Source organism: Bidens hawaiensis, unplaced genomic scaffold, assembly GCF_021521415.1.
Source record: "Bidens hawaiensis isolate Kalapana, Puna unplaced genomic scaffold, B.hawaiensis_p1.1 tig00054188_1, whole genome shotgun sequence".
Classification (NCBI taxonomy): domain Eukaryota; kingdom Viridiplantae; phylum Streptophyta; class Magnoliopsida; order Asterales; family Asteraceae; genus Bidens; species Bidens hawaiensis.
The window spans coordinates 58,663-74,010 of record NW_027499778.1 but is presented as its reverse complement, the minus strand read 5'-3'; the positions used below and the strand labels follow the sequence as shown (position 1 = coordinate 74,010).

Below are 15,348 nucleotides of genomic sequence, written 5' to 3'. Positions count from 1 at the left end.
ATAATAATTAGTTTATTATTTTGGATTATTGGATTAAAATAATCTCACCTTTAATGAATTGGCCAATAATAATCCCACCTGAGTTATTTCCCTTTAGCAATCCCACATTTTCCATGTTTTTTGTTTTATGATCCCCCGTTAAAAATAATTAACAAGGTTAACTTTTTGTTGATGTGGCTATATGAGTTGGCAATTAAAAATCCAACGTGGCTTTTTTTTTCTTTCTAGGCAAATTACGTGAAATCCCTCACCCATATAACCCCCAAATTATCCATTGGAGTCCTAATTCCGCCGCTGAAGTAGCTACGGCACCACCTCCGCCGCCAGATTTAAAGAAGCACCCATCGGAAAAAATGACTTAATCGTATCAGCAATCGTGTCGGAATCAAGTGAATGAGGCAAAAAGCTTGAATTCTGAGAACTACCCAGTTGATTATCAACAATATTACCATCTGAGTGTTTCTCAAATTGACCCAATTGTTCCGGGTTCTGCTCAAAATTCACATTTGAAGAATTAGGGTTTGTGTTTCTTGGTACCGGAGTTGCAGTGGGTTTGCGTGTCCGGTGGACCGTACAATGTGACCACCTTGAACCTCCACACTGCCGGTGTTCCTTAATCTTGACGACCCAGTTGGTTCTTGTTGCTGATTCTGATGGAGCTGTTGGTGGTTAGGAAACGGATAACTTTCACCCATTTTTTCTGGTGCATATTCGAAAGAAGATGAATAAGATCGTTTTGTTATTCAGCTGCGGCGGCGGTGGAGGTGGTGTCGTAGTTACTCCGGCATGGGTTTGTTGAAGCTTAATAAGGATTCAAGCAGATAAAAAAACTTAATTTTAGATAATAATAAAAAAAGTCACGTTGGATTTTTAAATGCCAACTCATATAGCCACATCATCAAAAAGTTAACCCCGTTATTTATTTTTAACGGGGGATCATGAAACAAAAAACATGGAAAATGTGGGACTGCTAGAGGGAAATAACTCAGTTGGGATTATTATTGGTCGACTTATTAAAGGTGGGATTATTTTAATCCAATAATCCTATTATTTTAAGATAAATTAGTCTTATTTTATTTAATATTATTTGTTTTGGATTCAAATTGTGTATTTGAGTTAATATAAGATTAGAACCGTGGGTTTATATATACTATAGGTTCAATGTATTAATTTTATTAAGTTTTTCTCGTTTGTCGTTTTTTTAATGAAGTAGTCATAGAATGTTCTATAAATCTCGTATTTGTGTTCTTGATTCATTCGCTTGAAGATTAACAGATACATCAATAAATTAACAACATATGTTAAATATCACATTGTATGATAATACTACCTTATCTTGAGTCTAGCAACACCAACCCTTAATTTCAAATCATGTGCTTTTCCTCCAAACAAAGTGAGCAGCCACCACCACCACCACCACCGGAGGGCCAACCAAGCGATTAACAGATACATCAATAAATTAACAACATATGTTAAATATCACATTGTATGATAATACTACCTTATCTTGAGTCTAGCAACACCAACCCTTAATTTCAAATCATGTGCTTTTCCTCCAAACAAAGTGAGCAGCCACCACCACCACCGGAGGGCCAACCGACGTCGCCGTCACTAAACGCAACCGCGGCTTCAATCTTGATCCCTCCCAGTCAATGGTCAACAGGCCTTTGTGGTTGTTGCTCGGATGTCTCAACTTGTAAGCCTAGCTACAAGTCATATATACTTAAATGGTTCATGGATTGAATATATTGTAATGTAAATAATATTCATGCATTTGATCATATGATAACTACAGGTTGCCTCACGTATTGGTGCCCATGCGTCACGTTCGGACGAAGCGCGGAGATTGTGGACATGGGAGCTACTAGTAAGTGTCGTATTTAAAATAGGTCGAACTAACATGAACAGGGAATGTTCTTGTTCATTTATTTAACTTAATTTAACCAAACATGAACATATAATCAAACGTATTTTTTCTTGTGTTCTTTTATTATGAAAATGAGCATGTCCATGTTCATGTTCGTTTGCGTTCACCTATTTTCAGCTCAGGTTATCTGGGTATTTGAATTTTGATATTTTGAAAAAATAAAATTTAAATTCGGTTGGTTACTTTGAATGAACCAGATTAGAAAAAAAAACGTAAACCAAATCGGAAGCCTGTTCAGACGCTAAACCTGAATCGAAAATTCAAAATTCATACTTCGACTTTGTGTTGTTATAGTTTTGGTTTTTGGAATCCGATACAATCAATAATGTTTATAGTTAACTTAATAAGATATCTTAAATATATGTAAACAAAACATTTAAAAGCTCTCTGGTTGTTTCCTACATTCTCTCAAGCCATCAGATTGTTTTATTTGTAAATGAATATTTTTCTCATAAATTTGACCCGAATTCATGAATATAGGTCTTACCAAAAACCTAGATAACCCTTAAACGGGTTATAACATCTCATTATATTAAAAATTAATCTCACCAAATATTTGATATGAAAATCTTATAAAATAGGGTATACTAAAAATTAATATTACTATCCAGTTTTTTGAAAAAAGTGAGATTATAATTAAGAAACAATTTTATAGTAAAAAAAAATAAGCGAGGATATGAGTCTAATCAAACTCTGATAATTTTAAACGAGATATAATATTTCATTTATTTGTAAAACTCTTTCATTATTAAACCATAGATATTTATTAACTTACTTACAATAAAAAAATTGAAATCCAAAAAAATATATATGAATATTAATAACGAAAAATAAAAAAACAACCCCCGTAATACAGAGGATAAAACCTAGTTTATTATATTCTAAAAATGTCATAGTTAACGATAAAGTCTTTTGAACACCTAAAAACTACTTTTGGTAACTTACATAGTCACACTTGAAAGCAGTAATCATATGTAACAAATAATATGTCTAAATACAAATAAAATTATCTTATATAAAATAATATATATCATCAATCTGTTGGTGATATTGCAATGACAATCCGACGATATTGTTCATCGGTGAACATGTTTTTATAGAACTTCATCAACAGTTTTGTCTGACGAAAATGCGCTAATGTGTGGTATTAATCGTGACTTTTAATTAAAACATGACTCCAGCTTGTGAGTTGCAAGGGATACTTTACTTTATCATGAGTGCTTCACAATTTGCATGGGTATATGGTTGGATATATCGATTCAAAATGAGACAACGATACATGTTACCCGAGGAACCTTGCAATGACTGCCTTGTCCATTGTTGTTGTCATGCATGTGCTTTATGCCAAGAGTACCGTGAACTTAAGCACCGTGGATTCAATATGTCTCTTGGTACGTAATAAGCGAGGTTTTCTCATACCCCAAGTGAAAATGAACTAGTACTAGTAATTAAATTAATTTTTATATATACTTAAAAATGAAGCATCTAATTATACTTTATGTATGTATTTTTAGGATGGCGGGGAAATATGGAGAGACGAAACCATGGAATCACGATGCCACCAAATCCTCTCCACGAAATGGAACGTTAATCTCAGAAAAATACCTAGTCGGTTTTACTTGTGAGAAACGTAAGCAACCATCAGCCATCAGGATGTGACACATGTATCATTTATAAGGATGGGTAGAAGTGTTCGACTACAAACATAGTTAGACACATATGTACATCGAATGTTTGAGATAGTCATGGATCAATGCTTAGCTAGCTTGATTATTGTACTGCAAAGTTAACGAAGATTAAAGTCGTGTAGAAGGTCTTATAGTGGGTTACACAACAGGCTCAGTACGAGCGTATTCTATATCAAATTTTAAAACGTGAACGATTGTAATTCGTGATAAGTTCACGTAGCGTTTTGATATTTCAACTTTTTTTATATTGTTTCTTTAACACGGTTTTGTGAGTTTGTATAGAATATTTAAAAACACCCACAAATATAGTTATTAGTGTTACTAATATTATTATCATTTTACTATATAAAAAAACTTAAAAAAGGAAACCTAACTGCTACATTAAATGGGTAATTTTGAACCAAACGAACATGAATAAGACCTTATTCATATTCGTTTGTTAAGGAAATAATGTGTTCACGAACAGTTACCCAACGAGTTTTTATGTTCGTGCTTGTTCATTACAGAAATGAATGAGTTCACGAACATAAACGGACACAAATAAAGTTGGTAGTGCATAGAAATTAAGATAGATGTATTTATCAATATAAATAATAACAAAAAAAAAAATGTAAGCCATGCAAAAACAATGTGAGAATCTGATTTTTTATTTTATGCTAGGTGAAATGAATTATAAAAAATAAAATACTTAGATAAAACAAATAAATGTACAAAAAATTGATAAAACAAACAAACGAACATGAACGAAAACAATCGAACGAACATAGGCTATGTTCATGTTCTTTTATTTAGCTAATAGAACAAAATTTCTTGTTCATGTTCGTTCATTTATTAACCAAACGAACTTTCCGTTAAACAATTCATGAACAGTCCGCTGAACGTTTTGTCCATTTACAACCCTAAGTCAATTATAACGATGCGTCTAAACCATTCTAACGTATATAACAACCCTAACCTCTACCCGCCTTCCCGCCATCTTCAAATGATTCGAAAAACGGTTAAACCCTATTCCACCTTCACCATCAAAACCCTCTCACAAACCTGCAAAACCCTAACCCAATTCAAACAACTCCACGCCCAATTACTCAAATCCCATCAATTCCGCAACACATTCACTTACAACACCATCATTCAATCCTACACACATCACAATTACCCAATTGCCGCCATTTTATCTTACACTCAGATGCTAAATTTTGGTATTGTTGCTAATAATTACACATACCCACCATTAATTAAAGCTTGTTTAAACCCAATTGTTTCAAATTGGAACTCAATTGGGTGGTCTGTTCATGTACATGTGTTGAAGCTAGGGTTTTCGGGTGATCGGTTTGTTGGAAGTGCGTTGATCGAGTTTTATTCCGCCGGGTTTGAAATCGATAGTGCATGGAAGGTGTTCGATGAAATGCCAGTGAAGGATGTTGTCATATGGACCGGGTTGTTGGACGGGTATGGGAAGGTTGAGGATGTTGTGAGTGCGCGCAAGGTGTTCGATGAAATGCCTGAGAGAACCGTCGTGTCGTGGAGTGCGATTTTGGCGGTGTATTCACGGGTTAGTGAGTTTAACGAGGTGATGTCGTTGTTTGTGAGGATGCTGGAAGCGGGTGTGAGGGCGAATGAGTCGGTTCTTGTGACGGTTGTTACTGCGTGTGCGCATCTTGGTGCGCTCGCGCAGGGAGTGTGGGTGCATTTGTATGCGAAAAGACGTGGACTTGACTCGAATACGATTTTAGCGACCGCGTTGGTTGACATGTATTCGAAATGCGGGTACCCGGATTTAGCGTTATCGGTTTTCGAGACCATTTTGGTAAAGGATACGGGAGCTTGGAACGCGATAATATCCGGTTTGGCGATGAACGGGGAAGCACGAAAGTCGATAGAGTTGTTAAACCGAATGGAAACGATTAGGATAAAACCGAGTGAGGCTACGTTTGTGGCGATACTCACGGCTTGCACGCATACGAAAATGGTCAACGAAGGAGTCGAGTTGTTTGACCAGATGGGTCGGGTTTATGGAGTTGAGCCGCGGTTTGAGCATTACGCGTGTATGGTTGATCTTTTTGCAAGATCCGGGATGTTACACGAAGCGGTTGAGTTTGCAGAGGGGAGAATGGGCGGGTTTGGTGACGTGGACGCGAACGTGTGGGGGGCTTTGTTAAGCGCGTGTCGGGTTTATGGAAATGTGGAGGTTGGAAGTATGGTGTGGAGGAAGTTGGTTGATATGAAGGTGGTTGATTATGGGGTTTATGTTATGTGTTATAATATGTTTAAGGAAGCTGGTTGGAAACAAGAGGCTGAAGAGGTTAGGAAGATGATTGTGGAGTCCGGGATGAAGAAGACGCCGGGGTGTAGTGTGATTGAGGTTGATGGTTCGGTTAAGGAGTTTGTTTCGGGTGAAACTGGTCAACCTTGGTCAATGGAAGTGCGTAAAGCGCTTGATTCGTTGTTTAACGTGGCTCGTGTTGTTGAGTTGAAGTGAAGCTTCGTCGTTTTTGGTGGAAGTTGTCGAGTTTTGTGAGATATTGCAGTTTTGGAAGACGGGAATAGTTAGCATCGATGGTATAATTTGAACTTATTCTTCGGGTATAAATGAGCCGAGCTGCTAATACGCCATTTGAGATTATTAAAAGCTTGAACCGAGCGTAGCTAAAACAAGCAAGAACCGTAACCGATCAATCGAGTTCAAGCTTATAAAAATATTCATTATTAAATAACTTGAGCCTGCACTTTTTATAGATTTTTATTAAGCTTGCAAGCCTATGCAGATTCATTATTTACATAAACATAATTTTTTTTATTAATATGATATATATTACCTGTAAATAATAACAAAGTTTTATAACTGTTTTACGCGAAGACTAGTTTTTGTAGCATGATCTTCGCATTTCATTTTACGCTAAATCTAGTTTTCGTAGCATAATCTTAACATTTCATACAAACATGAAACCAGAAAAGCATCCTTAAAACTTGAGACAAACAAGTCCAACACACATGCTAAACAAGAAAGGAAACGAGACAAACAAAGCTAAACGAGTCAAGTTCTTACCTACATACATCCTAAATGACCGACCACTTAAGACTAAATCGATCATTACTAGTTAACTAGATAGTTATAAGACAGTTGGTTGTCTTAAGATTCCGAAGAAGTCGAATTCTTCAACTGGTCAAGTTTTGTATTGAACTTTTCCGCCATCTCAGCCTTTTCTTTCGCATGCTTGTTCTTCATTTCAGCCATTTCCTTTTCATGCAAAATCATCATCTTCTCCCTTTCTTCCTCCATTTCTTTCGTCTCCGGTTTCATGTTATTTTCAGCCTTCTCCTTCCTAATCATTTTCATAAAAATTAACGTATCCGGAACAGTTTTTAGCAGAGAACCACATTACCGCACACACCTAGTGCATGTACGTTTAAATAACCGTCAAATGTACCACATTTAAAATAATATGTATAACATGTATTCAGTTCTTGAAGTTTTCTACTGAAGATTGATTCTATGTTGAATGTCCTTCTATACACACAAACGCATGTATTATGCTTATGCATGGGCCGCTCTTTACAAAACAAATTTTAAGTAGAGAGCCATATAAACATTTGTTGAATGTCCTTTAAAGATAATAATGGAAGAGTAAAAGAGACAAATATACGGTTACATAACCAGTTAAAGCAATAGATAAAAACGTTTATACAGTTCTCGCAGACTCTACTTAAACCAATCCCTATAAGGCTATACCTACAAACACACACACACATATATAGATATACACACAAAGAAAAGTACTAGGTATGTAAATTGGACTTGAGTATAAAACTAATTATCTGATTATTTAAAGGTTACAAAAATAAAAATAAAAAATTCAGAATTTAGTGTTTGGACTACAGACTTGATTTCTGATTATAAAGTAACTTGAGATCAAATGATCTGCTTTTACCAGCAGTAATATAACCGATTATGTAAAGACTAATTGCCTACTTTAAATCAGAGATGAGATCCGTAACTGGTACCATAAATAACAATACCGAATTTCTGGAAAAGTGGGTACCGCATGCCGTACCAAATTTTAACGGTACAGTACAGGTTCGGTTTACAAAATGTTTGTCTCTATGTGGTCTCAGTACCGAAAACGCCGATACTTTAATTTTTGTAAAAGTGGGTACCAGTACTCGGTACCAAATGATGCTTTTACTTCCATTTTACAAGCCTTTTTCTACTTTTTTTCACAATGTCTTTTTTTTATATATACATTTTGCTCTTCTTAAACAATCACATCCAACCACTTATAAATTATACTTACTTGTTTAAAATTGTATATCACTCAAATATAGGTTCATCATCCTGTTTCTAATTAAAGGATGCTTTAAGTAATATTTACAAACAGATAAATATTTTTCTTGAATTATATGTTAAGTGTTAACCGACAAACATAACAGTTTCATGACACCTAACATATAGACATAGTTATAAAAGCCAAAACAAGCAAATTACCTCAAGTTAGCATCTGCAACCGCACAAGATTTCCCAATTTGTTTCTTCTGTGCATCCCTAGCAACTTGAATCACTTTCAACTGATCCTTAAAGAACTTTTCTTGAGCATCCATCTAACAAAAAAACATATTACAAAAATCAATTATTGTCAAATTTATATTGATATTCAAGAAAGATATTAGCCTACCTCTTCTTTGTTTTGCTCATGATACATGTGTGATCTCTGCCTGACAATTTTGTTCTCTTCTTCATGCTTCCTAAGTTTCTGAGATAATAAACCAAACGCGTCTTCAAGTGCTTTAAAACTTCGTTCTTGTTTAGCAATCTTTTTCTTGTACCACAATAACTCTTGGCTGTCTTTGCTCATTTTCTTTAACTCCTTAACAACCTTTTCTTGATATGATGCCAACTCATATTTCAACTTTAGTTTTCCTAAACAAAAACAATTAAATGCATATTAAATACTTAAATAACAATTCATATATGTTGAATATGCTTAATTACCCCAACTCACAAATTTAAGCTTATAAAGAACCAAACGAATTGAGCATCTTTGTATTTGTCCATTTAACTTTAAACAAACAAACGATTAAACACAAACAACTTACCAAACAGGGTTTTCTTGTTCATGTTCGTTTGTTAAGAAAATGTGCGTTCATGTATATTGTTTGTTAAGAGTATAACGAACAGTTCACAAACGAACATAACTGAACTGACAAACTTGAACACACGTAACTGAGCAAAAATCAATTAAAAGTAAATGTGAACAACAATGGGTTCGCCGGTTGGGCCTAAGAAGTTATTAGAAGACTAGACTAAATTGTAATGAGCCTAAATTATTGAATATACTAAAGAACGTAAACAAACTTAAATAAAAGTAAACTAGCGAACACAAACAGATTTGAATAACCTAAATGTATATGAACAGTTACAAACATAAATGAACAAACGAGAAATGTGTTCATATTCGATCATTAAATAAACGAACATAAAGTCATAAACAAACTGATCATGAACAGTTCATTGAACAAGAGTGCATACCGGGTGAGTGTTGGTTGAAGATATTCAAGTCTTGTTGTGTAGCCAAGAAGCCATACAACTGCCGTTTACCATCGGGAGTGAATAAATTTGGTTGGTGATTCCAAGCGTTTCTATCTAATCCTTGACGATTAAAGTGGTTGTTTAAACGTTCAGCATTTAAATATCCAACGGCTGACGTGTCAAATATCAACACACTCATCCCCAAGTGCCCTTCAGGCCCGAATGAGCTACGTGCTCTCATTGCTTCATAAGACTCAAAATACTCAAGAAGCTCTTGTGGTCCAATTCCAATCCACTGAAAATATCAAATTTAATAAGTTATAACCAAGTTTTTTAACAGCTGTAGTTCTTGTCTTACGAAACTATTCCTTGTTTGCTTCCACCTAGGCCTTTAAACAAACCGAACAAACAACAACAAAGCATGTTCATGTTCGTTTGTTTCTAATTTTAGTGGAGCAAACAATTGAACATGAACAATTATATGAACAGGGTTTTCTTGTTCATTTTTGTTCACTAAGAAAATGAACATGTTTGTGTTTGTTCGTTAACAGCATAAACTTGAACACAGATGAACAAACATAACTAAGCTAATATCAATTAAAAGTACATGTGAACAACAAAGTATTGGACCTAAAAAATGAGTAAAAGTAGAGTAAAATGTAACAGGCCTACAGCATTAAAATGAACATATTAACAAAAGAACTTAAACAAAGCTAAACTTAACAAACTTAAATAAGCGTATAAGAACGAACATAAACATATTTTAAATGAGTGACGGTTCCTGAACATAAATGAGCGAATGAAACATAGAGGCATGTGTTCATTTTGTTCGTTTATTAAATAAACGAACTTCTTGCCGATCGGTTCATTGAACTTTCGGTTCGTATTAGATTATTCGGACACCAGATAATTAAAAATAATATCTTAGGGGGTGTTTGGGATTGCTTATTTTCATCAACTTATAACTTATTTAACTTTTTTGAAAAGGAATAAGGTGTTTGGAATTGCTTTTCATGTGAGAGTAAAAGTTCCATAAGTTACACTTTTGTAACTTATAAACTTATTGAAAAGTTATAAGGAGGTAAAATAAGGAATCCCAAACACCCCCTTAATTTCTTAAACACTCAAAAGAACGTATTGATACATTTGACAAAATACACAAACCAAAACAGATTCTTTAACAAATAGATTGAAATTGCACATTTTACCAAAAGCCCTGTAAAAAGCATAATAATAACAGATATACCTTCCCAGTTTGATCCTGCTCAAGCTGTGTGTTCATAACAATCACCATCGGTGGCCAGAGAATTTCACAATCTTCAAACTCTTTATCAAGTCCTTTCCATTGGCCATACGTTTCACCAGTTGGTACCATCACAGCACCTCTTCTACACAACTCTTCATCCAAAATCTCAGCAAGATCTCTATGAAGCTTCGGTCTTCGTGTCCCTTTAGTTTTCACATGTGTAACAAAAGCTTTCATACCCTTAAACCAGTAAATTGAACCAGGACCGTCCCTGCAGGCTGGACAATGCCACTGTCTAGCTGGCTCAACGATCTCGCTAGCAGTCAAACCATCTAAAGTTTTAAAGAGTTCAGCTAACCACGGGTTCTTTTTACGCGAATCATGACTCTTTTGACTGTCATCTGAATCATAATCATCACTTACTAGCCCATCTTCAGAACCAGAACCATCACCGTCTTCATCATTTGTATCATCTAATTTTCCCACATTTTCACCTAATCCACTGTTTTTGTTAGTAGCAGATTCACTCCATGTAGCCCAGTTACGTCTGCTTCCGTCTCCGGTTATGTACCCCTTTGACATAGCCTCCCAGCAGTTAGATCGGCCTGAATTCAGGCTCATGTCACTCAAGCCCTGATTCAACTGATTAACATCTGTGACTGAAGTCATCTGCATGCATTCAAAGTTCAAATTGCAGTTAATTATATTAGTGAAAGTTTTCGATAGGGGTGTGAACGATCCGAGCCTCGCGAGCTACTCGAGCTCAGATCGACAAAAAGTAGGGGTGTATACGAGCCAGCCACTCATGAGCTACTCAAGGTCAGCTCGCAAAAAAACTCGAATCGAGCCGAGCTTAAAAAAGCTCGATTCGAGTTTGAGCCTAAACATAAGCATGTTTATCAAACAAGCTCGAACTCACTTGCAAGCCTAAATGAGCTAGGGTATTTAGATAAACTTAATTCAATATACATTAGTGTAACACTTTTTTATTATATGTAATATTATGATACAAATAACTAAATAATATAATATATGTTTAAAACAATTAATAGATAGTAAACAGGTCGACACCGAGCCAAGCTCGAGTTCTTTGTGAATTAAACGAGCCAAGCTCGGGCCTGGTCAAGCTTGTATCAAATAAACCCCTATAATAAAATTCTCAAAAAAGCCAAACTTTTTCGAGTTCGAGCCTCAACCAAAGCTCATTTAGTTATCAAGCACGAGTTCAAACCTTGTAAGGGAAGCTCTTTAAGCCTTAACTATCCTTGTGTATTTTTAACTTTTACCTCTTTTGGACTTCTATATACTTATTGCACACTGCACAGCCGAGCTTATGCTCATTTAAGGTTTTTCTCAAATTATATAAAAAATAAAGTAGAAACGCATATAAATTATTTAACAAAGAATAAACTAGCCGAGTACAAGATTGAAAAAACAACTCACGAGCCAAGCTCGAGCTTTTAAAAAAAGAGCTTGAAACAAGCCGAGCTCGAGCTTTAAAAAAAGAGATCAAAACAAGCCGAGCTCGAAACGAGTCGGGCTCTAGTAAGTCAAAACGAGTCGAGCTTATGCTTATTTTTACTGTTCTTCTCAAAATATATAACAATAAGTAAAAACGTATCTAAATTAACTAATAAAGTAATAAATAACAAACTAGCCAAGCTTGAAAAAACAACTCACGAGCCAAGCTCAAGCTTTAAAAAACAAAGTTCGAAACAAGCCGAGCTCGAGCTTTAAAAAAAGATCTCAAAACGAGCCGTGCTCGAGTTTTTAAAAAATTGCTAGAACTCATTTATGATATTAACCGAAGCTACAGGTAATAATAATATGATATATTAAGGTTTAACATTCAGTTACTGAACTCATATGCATGCGTTCTCATATGCATGCGTTTAAAGTACAAACAAAATTAATTATATTACTAAAGGTTTTCAAAACCCTAACATAACAATAAAGAAACAAATATGCATAACTGTACTTAATAGTGTCCGATTATGATGTTATATTAACTTACAGATGGTTAATTAGGGTTTTAATTCATAAATTAGGGTTTTATCGTCTCGTAATTAAAGTTTAATAATAATAATAATAATAATAATAATAATAAACGGTGACGAAATGCAGGCGGTTAAGAGGTAAATAGACGACAGTCAAAGTGATTACCTGAAACCAATACGACGGTCAAACGGCGGAGGAACGGTGGCGGAAACACGAGTCCGGTGTGTGGAATAGTGAGAGTGAAAGTGGAGTGGGAATAATAATAATAAATAATATGGCAAGAGTGTGAAAAGGACCAAATTACCCCTATGGATCGGTACGGTAACGGTAACAAAACTGTGTATCGAATGGTATCGGTGCGGTACTGGTATTTGGTACGGTGCTTGTTTAAAATTGTTTTGTTTTTTCGTATAATATTTCATTAATTGTGTTGTATCAAATTCACTCGTAACTATGGGTAAACAAGAAACTGATATTGTATTAAATCATTTGTAATCAAGGAACTATAATGCCAAAAGCCCAAAACCAGATCATACCGGATGTTCAAAACCGTATCAGTTTATAAAGACATACGAGAAAGAAAGAAAGGTATGGTTGCCGGTACTTGGCAATCAAGGAAAACTCTACATATTTCAGTCGTCACCTGATTCTGAAATACTAAAAAAAATATTGGTATTGATACAATATATACAAAATACTGAAATAAGTAAAACGTTGGTATGTGAACGAATAGGTTAGAACGGGACGGGTACTGGAATTCAGGGGAAAATCCCATCTCTACATGTGCATATCAAATCATCACTTTGCTAAACTAAAATAAGTGGATGTTAATGAAACATCTCAATGATAAAATAAGTGTTATTTGAAAATAGTTTGAATCTAGCAACTCTTAACATTTGTGTATCAAATCATTAATGTGATGCTGGCTCATTTGGTAGAGGCTCTTGCCTCTTAGTTGGAGGGGCTCGAAAATAAAAAAAAACGTCACATGTTCATCACGTGAGAGTTTAAATTAAGTTGCACGAGAGACCGCTTATGTAAATATGTGATGGTCCAACTAAACTAATATATTAGTACACAATAAAAGTTTTTGATAAAGCAGGTTCGGACTCCATGCCGAAAGATAATAGACTAGCCCGCTCAAATGATGATTCAACCAAACTAATCCGCGCATAAGAACATTTTTTTATATAAATGGTATTTTTATCTATGGCTTGGTGATATATTTCAAAAGAAAAGTGACATTTTCATGACTAAGTGCTCATTTAGCCTATAAAAAGACTAGATAACATTAGACTTTTCTTTTTATAGATATATAAAAAGTAACACCTTTTCTTTTTAATCTTCATTAATTACACATATAGGTCAGAGTCTAGACGAAGTAGGTTTTGGTTACGGGTCTGGTGTAAACAACCATTGTTGTGTTTGTTTGTGATTACAAGATAACAATAGCTGTGTTTTACATAAGTTATAGAGCACGGTAAGAAAGTGGGCTCAAATATAAGATAATAAGGGTTGACCCATAAGCCTCCATTGTCTTCGATCTCTATAGTCCAATTATGTTCTCGTCTTCATTTAAACCGGGCCCAAGAATGGGCCTCTACAAACCCAACCGTTCTGATATAAAAATTATGAATGCTCTCTAATTAAAGGTCCTATAAATATAATGTTGAGTTTATATTTTTTAGTTTGTATAAACATTATAATTATAAAACTTATTATTATAAAGAGATTATATATCAAAAGAAAAATGATTAGTGAGACATAAATAGAACAAATTTTCTAGTTCGGGTCCATATATAAAGACCCTTACTTTTGACAATATGAGCCCTCAGACCTCAGCCATCACATTAATTACATACCCACTTTTTCTAGTTCGGGCCCATTAAGACTTTAAACCAATATGTAACGATACACTTCCTTTCAACATAATAAGTTTCATTTTCGAAGTCAAGTATAAGTTATAAATAAATTAATTTTGATTTTATTTGAAATGAGTGGATTTGAATACGCATAAAATTAAATTCTAGCGAAAGGAAGCAAAAATGACTAAATGAGAGTGTTCTCTAGAACTGAAGTAGACACAAAGAATGAGCGGGAAGAGAAGGGACGATGAGGACTGACGAGCAGGACGAGGAGGGCAATTTCCTAGCTTTGGGACGCAGGAAAAGGGCGGGTGCGGGACGCCCGATACCTTTTTGTTCATCCTAAGTAGTTTTTCGACCCAAACTATTATTTTTGGTATGGGTTTAATAATAATTGCAACATATTAATAATAAACGCTTCATTCACACTTTTTAGTCTTCAAACAATTACTAAACTAAAGATTATGTTTTCGTTTGTTTGTGTATTAAGTTGATCAAAGTTTTATCATTAGTGAGTTAAAATTAATCAAATCTAAAAACTTCGAATCCTCCATGTATTATTTTCTCATAGTTGATATATATACTAATTTTTATTTAGTTTTTTAGCCCTGAAAAATTTATTATTTATAAATGAAAGTTATAATATTAAAAATAAAAGGATCCAATTACAATAAAGAGGCAGGTAAGCGGGCAACAAGCTGCGCCGTCACCCCCTTTTGAATGACAAAACCGATCCTACTGAAAACAAAGTTATCGTTCTTCGGCGTCGATGAGTTACTGTGCACGACCTGCTGAACTCTTTTTAGAAATAACCATAATAAAAACATGCCTAATAAAACATTAAAAGTTGTTGGTTCGGTTTATGGGCGTTTATCCATTTATATATCTTTTTATCTCACAGACCGGGCAAGTATAAAGATGCTATAAACAACATAATCAGTCTTGTGATATTATGTGTACTAAATATGAATGGTAAATACTAATATTACTTTTTATGGACATCAATACCAATTACTACTAGATGTGTTTATTTCACCAAATTGCATTCAACTAGCTTGAGTATTGTTTAAGTTTGTTTTCTTAAATGGAAAGCCTAGCAA

At 34.6% G+C, this 15,348-nt stretch overlaps 3 protein-coding genes across 3 annotated transcripts; 2 read left to right on the top strand and 1 right to left on the bottom strand.

The window, feature by feature from the left end:
• The first annotated feature begins 1,463 nt into the window (after window positions 1-1,463).
• On the top strand, window positions 1,464-3,857 carry LOC143600505 (protein PLANT CADMIUM RESISTANCE 2-like). Its single transcript, XM_077078175.1, has 4 exons — window positions 1,464-1,696; window positions 1,796-1,867; window positions 3,109-3,318; window positions 3,442-3,857. The coding sequence occupies exons 1-4, from the start codon at window positions 1,543-1,545 to the stop codon at window positions 3,516-3,518; spliced, it is 513 nt and encodes a 170-aa protein (XP_076934290.1). The 5' UTR covers window positions 1,464-1,542; the 3' UTR covers window positions 3,519-3,857.
• Window positions 3,858-4,464: 607 nt separating this feature from the next.
• On the top strand, window positions 4,465-6,287 carry LOC143600504 (pentatricopeptide repeat-containing protein At2g20540-like). The gene has a single exon (XM_077078174.1). It carries the CDS (start codon window positions 4,478-4,480, stop codon window positions 6,092-6,094), a length of 1,617 nt encoding a protein of 538 aa, XP_076934289.1. The 5' UTR covers window positions 4,465-4,477; the 3' UTR covers window positions 6,095-6,287.
• A 213-nt stretch (window positions 6,288-6,500) lies between these two features.
• On the bottom strand, window positions 6,501-12,639 carry LOC143600510 (protein SUPPRESSOR OF GENE SILENCING 3-like). Its single transcript, XM_077078181.1, has 6 exons — window positions 12,549-12,639; window positions 10,386-11,054; window positions 9,140-9,434; window positions 8,286-8,530; window positions 8,099-8,211; window positions 6,501-6,938 (listed from the first exon to the last, which is right to left on the bottom strand). Exons 2-6 carry the CDS (start codon window positions 11,052-11,054, stop codon window positions 6,746-6,748), a joined length of 1,515 nt encoding a protein of 504 aa, XP_076934296.1. The 5' UTR covers window positions 12,549-12,639; the 3' UTR covers window positions 6,501-6,745.
• Between the last annotated feature and the right edge of the window lie 2,709 nt (window positions 12,640-15,348).

Excerpts from the sequence above, each read along its gene's own strand:
- LOC143600505 (XM_077078175.1), top strand. The coding sequence starts at position 1,543 with ATGTGCTTTTCCTCCAAACAAAGTGAGCAGCCACCACCACCACCGGAG. Across the intron at positions 1,697-1,795 it reads TTGCTCGGATGTCTCAACTT|GTTGCCTCACGTATTGGTGC; the intron begins GTAAGCCTAGCT and ends TGATAACTACAG. Across the intron at positions 3,319-3,441 it reads TGGATTCAATATGTCTCTTG|GATGGCGGGGAAATATGGAG; the intron begins GTACGTAATAAG and ends ATGTATTTTTAG.
- LOC143600510 (XM_077078181.1), bottom strand. The coding sequence starts at position 11,054 with ATGACTTCAGTCACAGATGTTAATCAGTTGAATCAGGGCTTGAGTGAC. Across the intron at positions 8,531-9,139 it reads CTTCAACCAACACTCACCCG|GAAAACTAAAGTTGAAATAT; the intron begins GTATGCACTCTT and ends GTTTTTGTTTAG. Across the intron at positions 8,212-8,285 it reads ATGAGCAAAACAAAGAAGAG|ATGGATGCTCAAGAAAAGTT; the intron begins GTAGGCTAATAT and ends TTTTTTTGTTAG.
- LOC143600504 (XM_077078174.1), top strand. The coding sequence starts at position 4,478 with ATGAACAGTCCGCTGAACGTTTTGTCCATTTACAACCCTAAGTCAATT.